The sequence below is a fragment of the Hakea prostrata genome, chromosome 6 (genome assembly GCF_041222555.1).
Source record: "Hakea prostrata isolate BN-2017 chromosome 6, UWA_Hpros_2, whole genome shotgun sequence".
Lineage (NCBI taxonomy): Eukaryota > Viridiplantae > Streptophyta > Magnoliopsida > Proteales > Proteaceae > Hakea > Hakea prostrata.
Genome location: NC_142605.1, coordinates 17,224,507 through 17,244,225, shown reverse-complemented (window position 1 = coordinate 17,244,225; position 19,719 = coordinate 17,224,507). Strand labels below are relative to the sequence as shown.

At 38.3% G+C, this 19,719-nt stretch overlaps 1 protein-coding gene and 1 pseudogene across 1 annotated transcript; one reads left to right on the top strand and one right to left on the bottom strand.

Annotated features, from left to right (window-relative positions):
* Window positions 1–313: 313 nt before the first annotated feature.
* LOC149012395 (uncharacterized) lies at window positions 314–3,026 on the bottom strand (annotated as a pseudogene).
* Window positions 3,027–13,625: 10,599 nt separating this feature from the next.
* On the top strand, window positions 13,626–15,365 carry LOC149012394 (putative peroxidase 61). Its single transcript, XM_089159358.1, has 4 exons — window positions 13,626–14,020; window positions 14,141–14,320; window positions 14,425–14,584; window positions 14,712–15,365. Exons 1-4 carry the CDS (start codon window positions 13,742–13,744, stop codon window positions 15,134–15,136), a joined length of 1,044 nt encoding a protein of 347 aa, XP_089015484.1. The 5' UTR covers window positions 13,626–13,741; the 3' UTR covers window positions 15,137–15,365.
* Window positions 15,366–19,719: the final 4,354 nt, after the last annotated feature.

Genomic DNA, 19,719 nt, shown 5'->3' with positions numbered 1-19,719 from the left:
ATTTAAAAAAACTCATTTAATAAGATTAAAATAAGATTACTCCAAAAGCTAATCACCTTATTTAAAGCAAAGAAAGTTAATGTTAACCTTCTTTTTTTTTCATAAAATAATTACCTGCAATGAAAGAAATTACTTTGTTGTTTACAGTGAAATCTTCGATCGTTCAACAACTATAAAATGCCCCCCGGGAAAAAAAATATTAGTTTTGAAACTAGATTGAAATGAAATATTGTAATTTGTAGAGGGTTGACCATGAGTATTTTTACCTAATTTAGGGAGCAGTCTAAAATGAGTTACCTTTAATCCCCATTAGTCAAATGATTAATTGTGCTTCAACATCACATACGTCACCTATAGTAATCTTCTGAAAATACTCTACAAATATTGGTCAAGAAACAAAGAACTCTTTTGATACTTGATGCATTGTTGGATGCATCGTGGATTACTGCATAAATATGCAATTGCTATTCTCACAATAGAAATTAGATCCTTTGCAGTATTATGATTTGATAGAAAGGTGAGGTGTGGATCTAATATGTTCCTCAATAGTATCTTCTAACCAAATATGTCGTTAAAGATGAGATGAGCTTCACTAGATGGCTTCCCATAATTATTTCCAATACAAATACTCCAAAACTATCCACATCACATTTGTTAGTTAATGCCATGGTGTTGGCAAGCTCTACAAAAGGGGGGGGGGAACCTGGTGAAAATGTCAAAAAATTAATTTAGAAACTATCTATTCAAGAAGAATTTAACGATTTATTAACATAATATGAATATGAAAACGTACAATAGAACATGACAATTCTAAAATCATTCTAATCTAAAAATAAACTAAAATTTATATTCTATCAAATTTTGATGATTATAAAATATCAATATTTCCAAGTTTAGGATGCATATAAGATATATAAACCTTATCTTTTCCATTTTCAATATTAATATATACATAGAAATCCAATGGCCCCATCCAAGAAAAATGCAACAGGTCTTCAATATTAAAACATAAACAAAGAAACTTTTGAAAAAAAATGAAAATAAGAACATAATATAAAACAAAGATAAATTTAAATAATTGAAGCAAGATATCTATGAGTTCCTTTAAGTGATGTCCAATTGGATGAGTCTAAATTAAGAGTCTAGCAATACCAAAATCAGACACACGAGCCTCAAGTTCTAGGTCAACCGATATATTTTTGCTTGAAATATCTCAATGAGTTATTGGTAGAATACATTCATGATGCAAGTAAGACAAAGTATTTTGATACTCTTGATGACATTTACTCTTTTGAGCCAGTTAAACTCTATTTCTTCTATTTCATTGCTCAAAATATGTGCCAAGCTTCCTTTTCCCATGTACTAATAAACAAGATATGTGCATTGTGGATGTGAACAAAAGTCATAATATTTGATAATGTTTCGATGCCTAATATTTGTCAATAAGTGCATTTAATTTTCAAAGCTTTCATTAATCATCATGTTACTCTCTAGTTAATGGAACTTCTTCAAGGCTACTACATGATCTGTAGGAACACTCCCATAAGTTCCTATTCCAATACAATATTTAACGTCAAAATCCTCTGTTGCCTAAATTATGTCCTCATAAGTAATGCTGCTGTCAAAATTCCATATTTATAATACGTTGCCAATTTCTCCTTGTTTCTTCTACATGTCTTTTTTGAACATTTATCTTCAAGAAGAAACCAATAAGAATAATTGTAATTGCAAGGAATACGATTCCTATCAAAGAAGGACTTTGTGTCCTTTGTTGCTATGTCCCTCATTTTTTATGAGATGGATTGCATGGTAAAAGACCTTGAAATTCACCACATAATCCTTTGTTATTAATAAACGTTTGCAATGAAACAACACATTGAAATACCTTACTGTTAGGAACTACATCATTAAACCGATTATAGGACAAATCAAGAGATTCCAAACTAACCATCTCTTCAAGAGAAGGGGGTATGGAGCCCTTGATTCTATTGTGGGATAAATTCATGACTTCAATGACTTCAAGTTTGCACGTTGTGTGGGTATTGTTCCACTTAATGAGTTTTGGCTAAGATCCAACTGTATTTGTAAAGATACTAGATCACCAATTGAGATGGAATGTTTCCCTTAAATGAATTACAACTCAAGTTTAATAACAATTTTGAACAGTGACCAAGTTGTGCTAGAATTGATCCAATTAGTCTATTTGTTGATAGGTCTAGATGATCCCGGTTGATCAGCTTGTCGATTTCAGTTGGTACATTCCGTGAGATCTGGTTTCCATTTAAATATATTATGACCAAAGTAGATATGCTGCAAATTTACTTTGGTATTTCACCAACAAGTATTTTATAAGAAAAGTCAAGTTGTCCTACTTGAGTTAAGTGATCAATCTTAGATGCTATCTTCCCACTAATATTGTTTCTAAAAATCTTTAGCACTGAAAAATTCATGCATTCTCCCCAATTTACTAACAACTCGCCATACAACTTGTTGTGACTCATATCAATGTAGTTAAGATGTGGGTGTACACCAAAACAATTGCTTATATTTCGTAGAAACTGGTTGTCATCAAATCTGACTCTCCTTAAACCTATGCATGTTCTCAAGTCTGGAATAGGACCATTTAAACTATTGTTTTTAACAAGTAATTTTTGAAGTGATTGTCCATGGCATATTTGCTTTGGTAAGTTTCCAGATAAGTGGTAGTTAGACAATTCAATTACTACAATGGAGGCTTGGCTACCCAAGTCTTTTGGAATGGGACCAAATAATTGATTCAGATCCAAATATAGCTCATCCAGTATGCTTAAATTAGCCAAAGAATGAGGGATGGAACCAATGAGCTTGATGGTGTCTAGATACAATGCTACAAAAAATTTCATTTTTCTAATATCTGATGGTATTGGACTGGATAATTGATTCCCATACAAGTAGAGCACCTCTAGTCTACTTAAGTTAGCTAGAGAATGAGGGATTGGACCAGTGAGCTTGTTTATGTAGAGTGTCAAGACAATCAAATTTTTCATACCTCCGCAATTGATTCTCAAAAAATTCGAGTTTCTCTATTCTACTTAAATTAGCCAGAGAATGAGGGGATGGAACCAATGAGCTTGTTGGTGCTTAGCACCAATTCAACAAGACTTTTCATGTTTCCAATTTCTGATGGTATTGGACCATCGAGTTCATTGGTATGCAAGTATAGATATTGAAGGTTGCTCAAATTAGCCAGGACAGAGGGGACTATACCAATCACTTTATTCTATCCCATTGAGAATTTAACCATATTTTTCATGCTTCCTATCTCAAACGGTATTGTCCCACTCAATTCATTTGCTTGGAGGCATAACTATTGCAGTCTACTAAAACTACACAAGGTGGGAGGCAAAACATTGGAAAGGTTATTGAAGGAGAGCTCGAGGTGGGTGAGTTTGGTGTGATTACCAACATTCAAGAGTAGGGGTCTAGTGAGTTGATTTGCACTGAGATTGAGACGGAGGAGATTAGGAAAGGAAGAGAAGGGGAAGTTGTGAAGTGTACCTTGCAGCTGTGTTTGGAAAAGGTTAATCTCAACCATGCTTCCAACTTTGTTACAAGTTATGCCAAACCAGTTGCATGGTGGTGATGAGGATGAAGCAGTAAGGTTCCTAGAACCAAGAGCCACAAGAGAGCAGCCCAGCCTCAGCCCAGCCCAACGGGTTACGACGAAGAGATGAAGATCGCACCCCGCAGAAAATGCAGATGAAGAGAAGAGGAGGAGAAGGCAAAGAAACATTATGAGAGTTGGAAAGGAAGATAGAAACATTATGAGGAGGATGGAGGAGGAGTAGTAGTAGTGGAGTAATGAGCCATTTGTAACTTGGTTGGTTGGATGGTTAAGTTGGAGTTTGGTGGTGCAGTGGTACGCAGCATCCAGTGTGTAATTTATAGAGTTATCACAGCAGGTTTATATGGCTCACGATGGAAGAGAAGGTCTTGGATTGGATGGATTTCAGTGGTCTTCTTTTCTGCCCCATCTTCCACGGCAAGCGACTTAGTCTTCCACCGCCCATCTTGAAGATAAAGCAACTGGGATCCACTTTGGTTTGTTTTATCCAGAAGCAATTTCCTCTCTTTAATCTCCATTTCATTTAAAAGCTTCACTGCTGATCCATTGGATAATTGGAACTCAATAATTAGAAGAAAAAAATAAAGCATCAAGATCACAAGATTAGTTGATTTTTATGTAATATAGGAATGTCTGCCTCGGGAGGAACTTCAGGAATGTAATATATGATCAGTTTATATCGTATTGTTTTGGTCAATGCGTATTCGTATTGCAAGCCGATGATAAGATACAGGTTGACACATTTGTGAATTACGCTTTCTCCCGTCAAAGTAATATTTCTGTTTCTTGCTTTTCACTGCTGTTGATAACTCAATTCAAGTCTTCGTGGTCCTCATTATTATATGTTGTACCTTCCATGGTACTGCTTGAAAAAAAAATAAGAAAAATGGAAGAAGAAGAAGAAGCTGAATGTGAAAATCTCCGTCAACCATCCATTGATAATTCATTACCCAGAAAGAAAAAAATAACTATTTATAATTAGGTGAGAGTTTGGTGTTTAAAACACAACACCATTTGGACAAGTAACAACTACTCAAACTTGAAGGGCTTCTTATTTTATTTGGGTAGGGGAGATATTAATTGAAGTATGTGAAACCATTTTAGATTCTTATCATTTCTTCATTCATCAGGTGTTTTTATGCTCCAAATTTGTTGTAGAGCTGCAAAAATATATGTTGAAAACTCTTTTTCAATTTAGTAGACCATTAGAAAAATTACTATGCTTATATAATTTGTTATTACTAGGTTTATGTAATTAAATAATACAGTTTAACCTTAAGTACTTACGAGTTATGGTAGAAGGAATGGTAGCGAATGATGATTTTTTTTTTTTTCGATAAAGGGTTATCTGTATTAAAAGCAAAAAAGTACAATATTGATCATACAAAAAGGAACCGACACTCATTCCCCTAACAATAGTTGCCCCAGTACAGCCAACCTCACCAGTTCATACTCACATATAAATGCAAGAGAAAAGCAATTAGGATTTGAACCTAGCTAGGCCGTCTAGATGCATTAAGATCTAGCCCACTCCTTATGGTCATTGTTCAAGGAGTATTAATCTCTAAATTCCCCAGTCTGGCAGCACTATTTGCCAAGAAATCAACAGCCTTGTTATTTTTCCTAATAGCGATGGGAAATCTTACAAAGTGATGCTGGCTAAGAATCGACTCCAGGCCTCTCCATCATTGTAGAATGATCCAAGGGATTTCCCTTTATTGTATTAGCACAATCACAACCACTAAATCACAGTCAACCTACAGCGGTTGCACTTCCAACCTTTTCTCCCATTCCAAACCATGCATGAAGACCTCCATCTCAACTTCAAAATTGGTTTACCCCAAGAAAGCTCTGAAATTAAAGACCATTGCAGTTGGACTCATTTTGAAATACACCCCCAGCTCCTGCACTACAATGATTACCCAAAAAGCAGCCATCTATATTCAGCTTTACTCACCCATAATTTGCGGGCATCCAAAAAAGTTCCTGAGTATGAATAGAGCTCTTACATAGAGCTCTTACAGTGGAGTTTCAATCCCAGTGCTCTAGGACGGACAGCAAACACCTCTTTCCTTCCATCAATGGCATAATCATTATGAGCAAGGTGAGAGAAGATCTCTCACGTAATACCCAATCTTGTGAGAGCATCACTTCCTCAAAACTACATTTTTTTTTCGAACAATCCATAAGTAATACAGTAGGAGAAGACAACCACGAAATGCCTGACAAGAAAAGAAAATAAATTAAGAACATGTAAAGGGAGGGATATTGAGTTAGCAGAGGCCATTTAAGCTACATTTGCTGTCCAATTTATTCTCAACACATCTTGATAGTCATGTGTATGTTTTGAAGCCGAAGTAGTGATTTCTTAACTTGAATGAAAATATTAAAAATAGGAGTAATCCATTTGAAAATAGTGTTTTCTTCTGCGTTTTTTTTTTTTTTTTCCCGTCAAAAAGGAAACTATATTGGACTCTCCATACTGCAATTTCTGGAGGCTAAGTGCGAATAATGAAGATGGGTAGGGATAACCACCACTCTCGATTAAGTCTGAACACCTTTGCACACTTGACAGATAGTCAGCGAAGTCATTAATTGTTCTATTTACAAACTGAAAACTCAAAGATGAAAAAGTACACTCGATGTTCTGAATTCCCCCAGCAATGCTACTATTAGCCCGGTTTAGTGACCGGGACAGCACCATGAAGGGCAAGGATTGCAGCCCTGCAATCTGAAGAAATTAAGACCTTTTGAAGCTGAGGTTTAATGGCTAAAAAGGGTCCTTCTCTTATTGCTTCCATCTCATCTGCTGTAGCTGAACTATTAATATTTGATGGTGCTTTAGAGAAAGATCTTTCTAGCTGAACATATTCGATAAAAATTACTACTGATATGCTAAAGTAAACCAAAATTGGATGGTTGACCATAACTTCAATAACCCTTTTAGAGTGGTTCTTTGGCCATCGTCCAACCTTTGGAAAATAATTAGAGTTCACGTCAATTTTGATCTTAACCACTTAAGTCTGATTGCAGATCCTCTCCACCCACTGCCTGTCCTCCCATTCCTCCACCCTCACACATAGGCTTGGCTGTGTACCACCACGGGCAGGCTTGTGTCAGACCCATTGTGAGGGTGAGAGAATGGGTGGATAACCCACCTAGATGGAAAGGATCTGGACTCTATTATAGCTCACAAATCAAACATATAGGAGAGTAAACACATACTGACACTCTGCTAGAGGGAAGAAAAGTGAAAAATAAATAAATAAAACATAGTAATCCACTTCTCTACATTACAACTACTATTTGCTCAATCAGCTTTGCTCAGCATTCTGACCATTATTTGCCCAATCAACTTCTGAAGTTATTTTAGCGGAAAGTATTACAACAACAATCATCTAATTAGAACAAGCAGAAGAAAACATGCAAATGGTAGAGAATAAACTATTTGAAACAAGAAATTAGGTGAACTCACTTTTTCAACGAGGGATTGACGCTAAGGCTTGAGTTTCTCGACATCAACCCGTGCGCACTTTACTTTTTTTGTGAACTGTTTGAAACAAGAAATTAGGTGAAGCTCACATTTTCAATGAGGGATTGATAAAAAGGCTTGACTCTCTCAACATCAATCCACACTTTACTTTTGCCATAAGAATAGTACATTATACTGCAAAAATATGAAATCAAGTCGATGTAACAACTACTCAAACTTGAAGAGCTTCTTATTTTACTTGGGTAGGAGAGATCTTACTTGAAGTATGTGAAGCCATTTTAGATTCTTATCATCTTCTTCATTCATCAGGCATTTTTATGCTCCAAATTTATTGTAACGCAGCAAAAGACATATCAAAAACTCTTTTTCAATCTAGTGGACCATTAGAAAAATTACTATGCTTATATAATTAAATAGTATAATTTAAACTAAAGTACTTACGAGTTAAGGTAGAAGGAATACTATTGAATTAAGAAAAAAAAAATTTCTGTTCGCGAAAAGGGTTATCTATATTAAAAAGCAAAAAAGTACAATATTGATCATACAAAAAGGAACCATCACTCATTCTCGCAACAGCAGTTGCCTCCAATACACCCAATCTCACTTGTTCTTACTCTCATACATGCAAGAGGAAAGCAATTAGAATTTAAACCTAGGATGTCGAGATGCATTTAGATCCGGCTCACTCTTTATGATCGTTGTCCAAGGGGCATTAATCTCTGAATTCCCCAGTTTGGCAGCACTATTTGCCAAGAAATCAGCAGCCTTGTTAGTTTCCCTAATAGCAATGGGAAATCTTCCAAACAATGCTGGCTAAGAACGATTCCAGGCCTCTCCATCATTGTAGAATGATCTAGGGATTTCCCTTTACTATATTAGCACAATTAAAATCACTGAATCACAGTCAACTTACAGCCGTTGCACATCCAACCTTTTTTCCCATTCCAAACCATGCATGAAGGCCTCCATCTCAGCTTCAAAATTGGCTTTCACCCCCAAGAAAGCTTTGAAATTAAAGACCACTGCAACTAACTCATTTCTAAATACACCCCCAACTCCTGCACTGCAAGGATTACCCAAAGAGCATCCATCTATATTTAGCTTTACTCACCCATAATTTGGGGGCATCCAATAAAGTTCTTGAGTATGAGTAGAGCTCTTAGTGTGGAGTTTCAATCTCGGTGCTCTAGACTGGACAAACACCTCTTACCTGACCGTCGTTATCAATGGCATAATCATTATGAGCAAGATCAGAGAAGATCATTCTCAAACCATCATTTATTTCGGACAATCGATAGGTAATCCAATAGGAGATGACAACCATTAAGCCAAGCAGCCCCTAAAGGATATGTTATTGTTTGCTGTCTCCACCACTTGTAGCTGTGAAGTGAGAGTGAACCACCTAGCTGCCAAATTTTGCTGCCAAGCTCTTCTCACAACTTTGAGCAAAGGGACAAAAAAGCACAATATGATTTAAATTCTCTAAACCCCCGCACAAACTACAGTGGGAAGCCAAGGGGATTCCTTTGGCCATGGCCATGTCATCCACTGGGATTTTTCCATGGAAAATATACCAACATAATAGATGTTGGCTAGGTGGCAAAGATGACTTCCAAAGAAGATTCCCCAGTTCACAATCGGATGATGAATAGTGTAGTTGAAGGCAAAGTTGTCTAATTCTCCTTGGCGTCCTACATAGGGAAAAGATTGACTTGATTTTTACCAAAGTCATTGTGATTAAAGTTATTAATACCATACAATAAATCTAGATCCAAACATACACCAAAATTTGGCACACATTGCACGAGAGACTGGCATGCTGCTTGTCAACTGCATATCCTTTAGTTCAACTCTACCAGGCCTTATGAGAAATAGCTCCTTAGAATCAATCTAAAAATGAAATTAAGTATAAAAATTTCAAAGCTAACAACATTTAGCACCGAGGATAACATGCCTATTGGCATAATTCATGGATAGGGACAAAAAACCAAGGCACAGACTGCAGTTTTTGGTGAACCAACATCTAAAAAGAGCTTCTAGAGTACTAGTAGGAGGTAAGCAAATGTCTCTCTAGAATCAAGTTTTCCCTGAGCAACAATATCTATGCCTTCCAATACAACGTCATGCAGTGAAAATAACATAAATAAATTACAAGAAGCAATAAAAAAGCATAAAAATCCAAATTTCAACCAAACCATCTAACGAAGTCAAGTCAGTATTATTAAAATATGGTAATGGGGCTGATCACATTTGGACATCATAGGCTAATTAAAGGTTTAAGAGACAAAGAACAATTTAACAACTAACCTACAACACTACAGCAATAAAGGGAAGCAAAAAGCTTGGCAATTCATGTTAATACAATGAAACAATGCAATCAATAAGACTAACCCTCGACCTCCTTCCTAGGTGTTTGAATCCCAAGCAAGTAACATCTGAATAGATTTTAAAGCAAATTTTCACTGGTGATAGGATCTGATAATGATGGTGAATCCTATATTCACAGCTTTTAAAGATATACAAGTTGAAATGTCATCTAAAAGTTTATCCAAAGAGACCATAGCATGAGAAATCGATGGCAAGATGCCATTAAACATAAGCGAGTTCCACATGTTCCCAAAATTATAGCACTTGAAATGCTATAAATCCACTCCAATTGGTTGGAGTTGCCGAACTGCACATCCAGGAAGTCAAACCATTTCTTTAAACCATCCCACTGAAAATGGTTGTACCCAACCGTAGAGGGGACATTCTCTAAACTTGTTGGGGGATACACACAATGAAAAAGCATATGGATGGGGTTTTCAATACACAAGCCACACAACAAACAAATGGTACATTCCAATCAAACAGAAGTTTCCAAACTGGAATAGAATCATGGGCAAACCTCCATAGAATACTTTGTATCTTGGGAAGTGACCAAGTCTTCCAAATTTTGACCCAAACAGATTGGTCAAATGTTGTGCTCGAAGATCCTCCTTGATGAGGCTAGTGATGCGAAGAAGCATAATATGTAGATCTCGCACTAAATTGTCCACTCTTACTAAGCATCTTGTTAGGTTTTTTAATAAAATCTATATTATCTATATATTAAGTTTCAAAATTAGTTTTTGCATTTCTTTTATTTAATTGTTTTGTTTGTGTGTGAGGCACCATGAGGTAAGGGTGGTAATGAGGCACCATGAGTAAAGGAGGCCTTTCATGACCTTGGTTAAAGGAGGCCCTTCATGACTTTGGTTATGAGGCTCTTCATGACATTGGTCATGGGTCTTAAAGGTCTTGATCATGGTGATGAGGTGGGCTAACTGAATGGTGGAATTACTCAAATCTAACTCTTGACCTTATTCTCATTCAACTCATGACCATTCATGGCCATACCATGAGTGGGGGCTAAGGTCTTTGAATGGGTTAAAACTATTCATTCCAAAGAAGTGAATATGAGAGTTACTCCCCAAGAGTGGGGAGGTAGGTCAAGGAGTTTTATTCACATTAGTGGAGGAGGGACAAACCATTGATTCTCCATTAGTGGAGAATGATTCTCCCCTGGGGGAGGTGTGGTTTGGGCCATATAAACCCAACCCTTCCTTGCATATTGTGTGCATTGTGACTCTCCTCACTCACATTATTTGTTTTACAAAGTTCATTTCTTTCTGAGTTGCTAAGTGTTGTGCTCTAGCTTTGGCTCCTTTAAGGGACAGAAGAACACATCATCTTCTAGTTGGAGGTTACATCTTGGAGGTGGTGGTGCGAAGAACCCTTGGTAGTAGGGTGCATCAATTACCTTAAAGACAGCATCAAGGTATGACTCAACCTCATCAATCAGTGGTTCGTTCGGTTGCTACTTCAAGCTCTTCAAATTTACTAAAGATCTTCATCTCTCAATTGTATTGCAATTTCACTTTTATATGTTTGAAGAATTTGTAATACAATTACCCCAACACATCTACACTCATGCATCCGAGGTGTCCCAAGGACAAGATAGGGAGAGTTTGAATGGCCAGACTTTCCTTTTGGGTGAAGAGGGAGCTGAACAAATGTACCTTCCATTTGCTTCTATCCCAATCAATTAGCTCATTTACTAATAGAGGGCTAGATGGAGGGGTCTCTTGAAGGGAATGGACAGGGAAGACCTGGGATCCAAGGGTCTGAGTATACTCTAGCGGTTAATCCATTCTCCACTCTTCTTAACAGTATTAGTTTAAGAAGATCCCAGCTGGCAAACTCTTCCATTTCACATGATGCCCCTAGATGTCAAAGCATGAAAAAAAGAGTGAGACTGAAGATACATTGCTCTCAAAGTCCTAGCCCCCAAGGGAGGAAGGCTGAGATGAGAACTTCCACCCCTTCTTCTTTTTTTTGGCCAATAAAGCCTTATTAAAGTTGTGGACGTCCTAAACCCCAAACCCCCTTGCCTCTTTGGGAGATATATCTTTTCCCCACTAACCCAATTAATTTCTATGTTCTCCCCCTTTCTTTTCTAGAAATTTCTAATGAGTCTGTTCAATTGGGTACATAATTCTTTTGGAAGGAGAAAGTTTGACATGAGAGAAAAGTTTCTCCTTCCACAACTTGTTTGAAGTCTTTCCTTAAGATTTGCAAATAGTTGAGTCTTAGACTTACCAAAGGTGGATGGCAGTCCCAGAAACATACAATGTGAGTTAACTTCATTAATAGCAAGCATGGAAGAGATATAAAGCTGAAGTATGTGTCTAATCAAGAATGCATTACTTGCCTCGGCAAGAATAAAGAGCATATCATCTGCAAAAACTAAATGGTTCATATTAGAGGTATATCTAAAAATTTTAATGCCATGTAATCTGGAAATCCCAATAGAGGAGATTAGCCTTCAAAAGAGTGCCTCATGGCATAGGATAAATATGTGGGGGTAATGATAAGCCACTCTATCACTCTTCTAGAGACTAATGAGTGAGTATTGAATTATTATTTATATCAAAGAAAGCATGCAGATTGGTTGGAAATTTTTATCTACATGTACGTAGTTAGGTAGAGATTCGAAACTCTTAAAAACCATGACAATGACCTTAAAAGGATGTATATTGTTGGCAAAATAATATTTTCAGAAGAATGTGCATTATTATTAGCCCATGATACACTTCAATACATTAGAGGAACCACCAAATGTAAATAGATTGGCAAACTCTAGTTACATACATCGGATAAAAGCCCAACCTCTGCTTAATTAGCGTCCAAACAAGAATCAAAATTAGGCTCAAGTTCAAGGTAAGAAATCCAGGTTAGGTAGGCTTAGGTCGGGTCAAAGCAAATATTCAACCTAGAGAGACCACCTTAAACGAAGCCCAATGCCAGAATATTCTAACCCTATCATGCTTTCAAGGCCGATATCTTAATTTCAAAAAGTTTGAAATTTCTTCACGGATATTCCTTTGGCCTTCTCTCTATGTGTACAATATCAGCACTTGTCCCCTCCTATTCCCCGATTTTTTGAAATTTTTCTATAGAAACCCTTAGGGCCCTCTTTTCATATGTGAATACCAGCACTTGACTTTCTCCCCCCCCCCCACCCCCGAAAAAAATTTAAAAAAAAAAAAACCTGATTTGATGTATTGGACAAATTTGTAAAAACCAAGGTTACTATTGCCCCCCCCCCCCCCACCCTCCATTCCATGAGGGTAAATCGTGGCTTCGCCGCTACTTGAGCTTATACTTATTCGGTTTTAAGGCAGATAAAATTACCTCGGGTCATTAGGTCGAACTTGCACCCCTTACTGTAATTGTATGTATTTTGATCCTCAAAGGCCTTAAGTCATATTGTCATTTGTTGCCAACCATTCAAATCATGCCACATAAAACGACGGATACTCCAAGAACTACATGGATATAGGTTTATTGGTTTAGTGGATCAAACCAATGGATGTAGGTATAATCTCAATGGATTTATTATTATTTTTAGATTACATATTTAAAATGTGATAATATTTCTGTTTTTTTTTTTTATCATCTTTTCCATTCTCCTAGAGTCCTAGTAACTTGAATTGAGATTATTTACTTTTCTTGGATGGAGGAATATGAAGCAAATTTTCTTACCAAGAAAATAAAAAATATATGATGTAAATTCTTCTAGCGTAGGGGGGAGAAACCGTGGAAGATCCATATTGAAGTAACTTCCATTCCTGGTCAACCAAATAGCAGTGTAGGTGCAGCCATAAAATACAAACTGATTTTGTCCGCTTCCCACTTCTCCTGCCAAGCAAGCGAATTCCTTAATGAACAAGTAGCCAGCCAGAGCCAGCCAGGGCAAGAATTGTTGAAACCGAGGCTCACGTGAACAGCCTTAGTTTTCATCGCATATCCGTCGCACAAGCCACTGCAGCTCCTGCGCTGAGTGGAGTGGGGGGCGAAGTTCCAAGAAAATCAAATTTTAAATTTATAATGCAACTAGTAGGGTCTTGGAATTCTCCAATGCCAACCTGGGCAATTTAATGCCTTCGCTCGCCTATATATATAACGGTTTACTTCTCTTCTCCAATCCATTATTGTAGAAGAAGAGAGACTCTCTCGTCTACAAAACCAAAAAGGGCTCACACAAGAGGCTCTTTCTCTCTCTCTCTCTCTCTCTCTCTCTCTCTCAAAAGGGTTCTTCAGTTCGTTCTTCCTCTGTCAAGATGATGATGAGATCACAACGTAATGGTGGTGGTAAGGGTGGTTGTGGTACTTCTTTCTTTGTATTAATGACTCTTGTAGTTATTACTACCAGCTGTTTCTTCGCAACTGTGGACGCTGCAACCACAACACAGAAAACAGGTTTGAGAAGGAAGTACTACAATCTCACGTGTCATGATGCCGAGCAATATGTCCGGCATCAAGTTGAAGTCTTCTACAAGAATGATGCCACAATCACTCCCAAGCTCCTTCGCTTGCTCTATTCCGATTGCTTCGTAAATGTACGTGTTTTAATTCATTTTTTTTATATATATATACCATCTTTCTCACATTATTCTATTAGTTTCTATCAGTTTCTTTCCTTATTATCAGTTTCTTTATTACATTGTGATATGATGTAGGGCTGTGATGCATCGATCCTCCTTGATGGTCAAAATTCTGAAAAAAATGCATCTCAAAATTCTGGACTAGGTGGGTTCGTTCTTATTGACAAGATAAAGCAGGTCCTTGAATCAAGGTGCCCTAGAGTTGTCTCTTGTGCTGATATCCTCAACCTTGCCACCAGAGATGCCGTTCATCTGGTATTTTATTTCTTATATGTTTAGTTATTGTTACACTTTTATTTTCAGTTACTAAAATCTTCAGAATGGCATGTATTTGTAATGGAATGAATAAATACAAACAGGCAGGTGGACCATCTTACCCGGTTCTCCTGGGAAGGAAGGATGGGTTTTCATCAAGTGCAGCATCGGTGGACCTTCCATCACCATCCATTTCACTGGACACAGCGCTTTCATACTTCAAGTCGAAAGGCTTGGACGTTTTGGACATGACTACTCTTCTTGGTAAGAGCTGAGGCTAAAACATTGAGTCCAGACCTTGTTCAGATTATAACTTGTAACGTTATTGTTAAGTTTGGTCACTTAGATTGAATATTATAGCTTGCTTGACTTAACTAAATGATGTTAACAGGTGCACACACAATGGGAAGAACCCACTGTAGATATATTCTGGATCGACTCTACAATTACCAAGGCAGTGGAGAAGCAGACCCAAGCATGAACAAGGCATTACTAGCTGATCTGAAGAAGCAATGCCCACCCAAAACCCGAAAGGGACAAACTGATCCACTGGTTTACCTGAACCCAGAATCAAAACTCAATTTCTCCGACTCTTATTACTCACGTGTGTTAGAAGATCTTGCAGTTCTCCAAGTTGATCAAGACCTGAAATATGGGAATGACACACTATCAATTACGCAAGAATACGCTGCCAGCTTACAAGACTTCAAGTTAAGATTCACTTTGTCCATGAACCGGATGGGAAGCATTGGAGTCTTAACAGGGAATAAAGGGGAGATTCGAAGGAATTGTCGTAAAACTAATGCAAATAAATGATAAGGGCAAGGGCAAATTCTTCATTGTAAAAGACAAATATTATTTTTACAAATCAAGGTTATTAAATTTAATGCCCTAAAATATAATTAACATTCATATTTACAAATAAGGCCATTAAATGTGTCATTTTTTTACCCCGTACTGTAAGAAGAATATATATTCTCTGTAATGTACTCTTTTGGTAATTATTGTCTGCAATGTTTTGAATCACAAATAGATGGAACTGCAAGGAAGAAAAAAATCTGGGGGGGGGGGGGGGTGGAATGTAGCTTATTAGAAATAAAGGAGAAGATTACATCCTTTATAGTATACTATCCCATTAATTGACATTGTTCCTAGACAGATGCGTCAGCCTAGGGATAGTATCACTTCCCCACCCAACGACAAGTGGCCAATGAGGATGTCATCTCCACCCAGCCGGTATCCATCCACCCGAATACCTGAAGGAGTAATCCATAATCACAAGATCCAGGTTTCAGACAATCATAAACCATTCCACACAGCAAACCAATCACGAGCAAGAATAAATCAAAGTCATATATATAATAAAGAGAATATCAAATAAACAAGGATCTCAGGAGGATCTCAAAAACTATATCAGAGATCAGAAGTGATGCAAACACTGAAATAGTCAAATTGGAAAGAGAATTAAATCAAAACTCTTAAGGTTTACATCAGATAAGTCTCCTTAATTAAATGGTAACTACAAATCTCAAAAGTTTCCGTATCGCAAATAGTATTGATCAACTCATGAGTTGCGCTAATTCTGGTACACACAGTCGTGACATGTACATTCATCACCGTGTGTCATAATCCCCGTAATCTAGTACATTGTAAGGATTGGTAGTCGTCGTGCATGCTTCATAATCTTGGTATGCGGCATTAGAATCTATAATAAAATCTAAAGCAACAAATCCTCGAGGGGTGAGATCAAAAAAAACTTAGCAAGTAGTCCACAACCATAAATCACAACATAAGCCAAGATATCATTTAATGAGACATGATATGAAATGCAATGCAGTAATGCTACAATATTGTAACTGATGCAAGTCTCTATATGGTAAACACACATTAAGGTATGACACCAGCCTCCTCTGGGTATGTCTTGTCACTCTGAACTCTCATGGGTTGGTTATCGGTCTTGAAATCCTAAGGGATAAAGTCATCCCTCTCGGATCATCACCATGGTTAGGGCTTAAGTCACCACTCTCTCACTACACCATTGACATGAGTACTGGCACATGTCAAGGGTATACCTAGCTCAATGTAGGTCAACTACTCAATCACATCATCCTATGTTCAGATACCTCCCCTCATGCATCTCACACTCTTGGTTTAGTATCCTCCCTTATCTAGAGTCAATGTATCCTATGGCTCCAACCAATTCGGATTACGCCTCCTCTTAACCCTATTGGTCATCCACATATAATGGGGAGGAAGTTCTCTTGTCCTCTCACGTGTTGGTTACCGGTCTTAAGCAGCCATGAGCCCAAGCCTGTTATACACAACCCTACCAATGAATGACCCCCCACAATTTGATTGTGTCCTCTCACGGGTAGGTTATCAGTCTTGAACACACACCGCCCCCACACTAGTGCCATGCGTCACTCAGCATCAATTCACCCCCCCCCCATAGGATGCAACATGATAGGGTGCCTAACCATGTTCTTCTAGACCTCCTAGTCATGAAAAATAGCAACCGTGAAAAGTGCTCGGGTCATTAGATGACAACAGTGTTCCATACCACAACCCCTGATTTCTCAAGCCAAGAGCACCAAGTAAAGTATTCCCCAATTCACACCAAACAACAACCTCCCACAAAAGAAATAAAATGCACTAAACATTGTTCATAAGTCACAATCCCAGTTCAAGTCCAAATTCACATTAGATTGTCCAAATCACAAGTATAATATTCAAACAATTACATTCTGTAATTTCAAAGCATTAATATCATACTAAAGTCCTAGAACAGCAACATGTATATCAATATGCAAGATTCATATCATTTAAAAATACAACAATGATTATATACAAGTGAACGTCCTCATCTTGCAATTGTCACCCCTTAAATCCAACAAAATAGGACATTTATTTGAACCATAGCAAGGTTTAGTGAACATTTTTGCATCAGGATAGATAAATCACCAACCCTTCCTCATTCATCATATTATAGAAGTCTAAGCAATCCCGTTATAATTCGGTCCTTCCTCCATTCTTTTCCTTCCAAAGTAAATGAGAATTGAAATCTCCTATCAAGACCCAAGGTGCAGTCCAGTTTTCTCCCATCTGATATAGTTTATCCCACAACAAATACCTCTGGCTAGCCAACCAGTCCCCATAAACAAAAGAGAGAAGGGACGACTCTTCCTTCAGAACAGACATGCTTGTATCAATAATTCGATTTGAAGCTTCCAAAACTTGTAGGTGAATATGACCTTTCCATAACATAGATAAACCACCACTCTTTCCGATAGGATCAACATGAAAGCATGTGTGCATAGTAGTTTCTTTAACTAGACACCCATATGCTTGGACACAGTATGTATTTCCATAAAAAAAAACACATGAGGGTCATGTTCTTTGACATAATTCTTCAAAGTTTTGCCTATGGAGGGGGACCCCATCCCCTGGACATTCCAACTTAGGATTCCGATAGTTGCTTGTGGAGGGGATCCATGTCGCCTCCAAGGTGCCTGATGTTAAAAAAGGATGGATTTGCTAAATGACATGCGAGGGACAAGGAGTAGAAATGTCAAGGGTGCTAGATGTGGTCGTTTTGATTTTGGTTGGTGGTGGGAGGTGTTTCAACTTGGGGTTTTTGGTGGTGCCTGAGGTACAAGGTTGTGTAACAACCCCCAAAGTTCTGGTGGTGGTCGGTGGAACAAGGGGAATCAAGTTTATCTGAGACAAGGGATGTGGTGAATAAGATGGAGGAAAGAGATGTTGATTTGAGTCATTGATAGTCTATGGATCAGGGATGGTGGGTGTAGTTGGGCTGGATTAGAAATAATGGGTTGCGGGCTAGGTGGATCAAAGAGAGTAAAGCCAATTAATTGTGGGAGAATATGTAATAAGGCTTGGGTCAAGTCAAGCCTCTGAGTTAAGTGATGTTGGATAGTATAAATGGGGTCTATCGTGGGTTGTGCTTGGAATAGAATATTGGTTAGGTTATTGGTTAGGTTGGAGTAGGGTGGTCCATTGAAATTTTTCCCTCACCCCCGCCCCCGTTTTTGTGGTGGTAAGCCGTCGGGGAGGCCAAAGGCGCCGGGGGGGGGGGAGGAGGGGGAGACCACCCCCCCAGGTAAGTGAATGGATTAATATGCCGATAGGGATAAGAAAAGGTAGTGTTTGGATAGTATTGGCAAGTGGGCTAGGGCAATGAAATGATAGAGGTACGAGGAAGGAACATATTCATATGCTAAAATGAGGATGGCATACATATATTATTGGGATTCGTTCCAATCACCAGATGTTGGTTGGATGTTACCTTCTCCAGTGTTGGTGATGGCAACGGCTGCAAGATGGGTTGCCTGTTCTATCATTAGAGTGTTAGGCAGGATTCCTTGGTGACTAGAATCAAAGTGGATACATATGAACTCATCACAAATTCCATCTAATGCATAGTCGTGTGCTTTTTGGTGGCGTTGCTCTTTAGCAAAGAGAAGAGAGCAATGACTATCCTAATGACCTAGATTACCTTAGAAACTACAAAAAGTGGCAATTTTTCTTACCTAATATGGATGGTATGTTGGTCACCATTGCGCGAAAAGGGGGGGGGGGCCGTGGGGGGGGGGAGGGAGGGAGGGGGCGGGGGGTTGGAGTCGTGGGGGGGGGGGGGGTGCGCGCGGGGGGCGTGGGTGGGGGGGGTGGGGGAGAGTAGCTTTTTACCGGGGGGGGGGGGCCCCCTTCGTGTTTTTGTTTTGTTGGTTTTTTTTGCTCAATAATAATGTGTGGTTGGGGGTTGTCTCTCCGAAGTCACAAATTCTCAAATGCGAAATGGGCGATCGATCTAGACCGAATTTTGAGCTATGATCAATGAAAGTGAAGAGTCCTTGCATGCTTCAATATCTTATCTGGGTTTAATTAAAGAAAGAAAAAGGGGCAAAAATTTGGGGAGAGGCAATCCCGTTTTTGAATGTCTCGTTGTTCACCAAATTGTGTTCCATGTATTGCCATTCCCCTAATTGGTGTGCCAAACTTCATGGCCATCTTCAAACCCATTTGAACCTCCATTATTTCGATGGTATTTCATGAAAGTGAATCCATACCTCAACAATATCAAAACCCCATTGTCGTGTTGTATTCCACCTTTCCTAGAATGATTAGGTTGCTGCCAATGGACCGGGGACCCTCGTCTAGCACATTTTTAACTTCAATAGCCTGCTGAAAGTGGAAAATGTAGGTATGGTCGGACATGGGAATAACCTTGACAATGCCCTTGGTGTCCCATCCATTTAACAACCATTTTGTGACAACCTGAGTCTGAAACCTCTTGATTTCATGCACTTCACCCACTAATGTTCTTGCAAGTGAGTAGAAAATGTGCTCCTCAGTCTCATCTTCAATGCAATCTACCATTTCAG

What these genes read in the sequence shown, in the direction of transcription:
- LOC149012394 (XM_089159358.1), top strand. Translation starts at nt 13,742, where the DNA reads ATGATGATGAGATCACAACGTAATGGTGGTGGTAAGGGTGGTTGTGGT. An exon ending in ATTCCGATTGCTTCGTAAAT is followed by an intron (nt 14,021 to 14,140) that starts GTACGTGTTTTA and finishes GATATGATGTAG; the next exon opens with GGCTGTGATGCATCGATCCT. An exon ending in CCAGAGATGCCGTTCATCTG is followed by an intron (nt 14,321 to 14,424) that starts GTATTTTATTTC and finishes AAATACAAACAG; the next exon opens with GCAGGTGGACCATCTTACCC.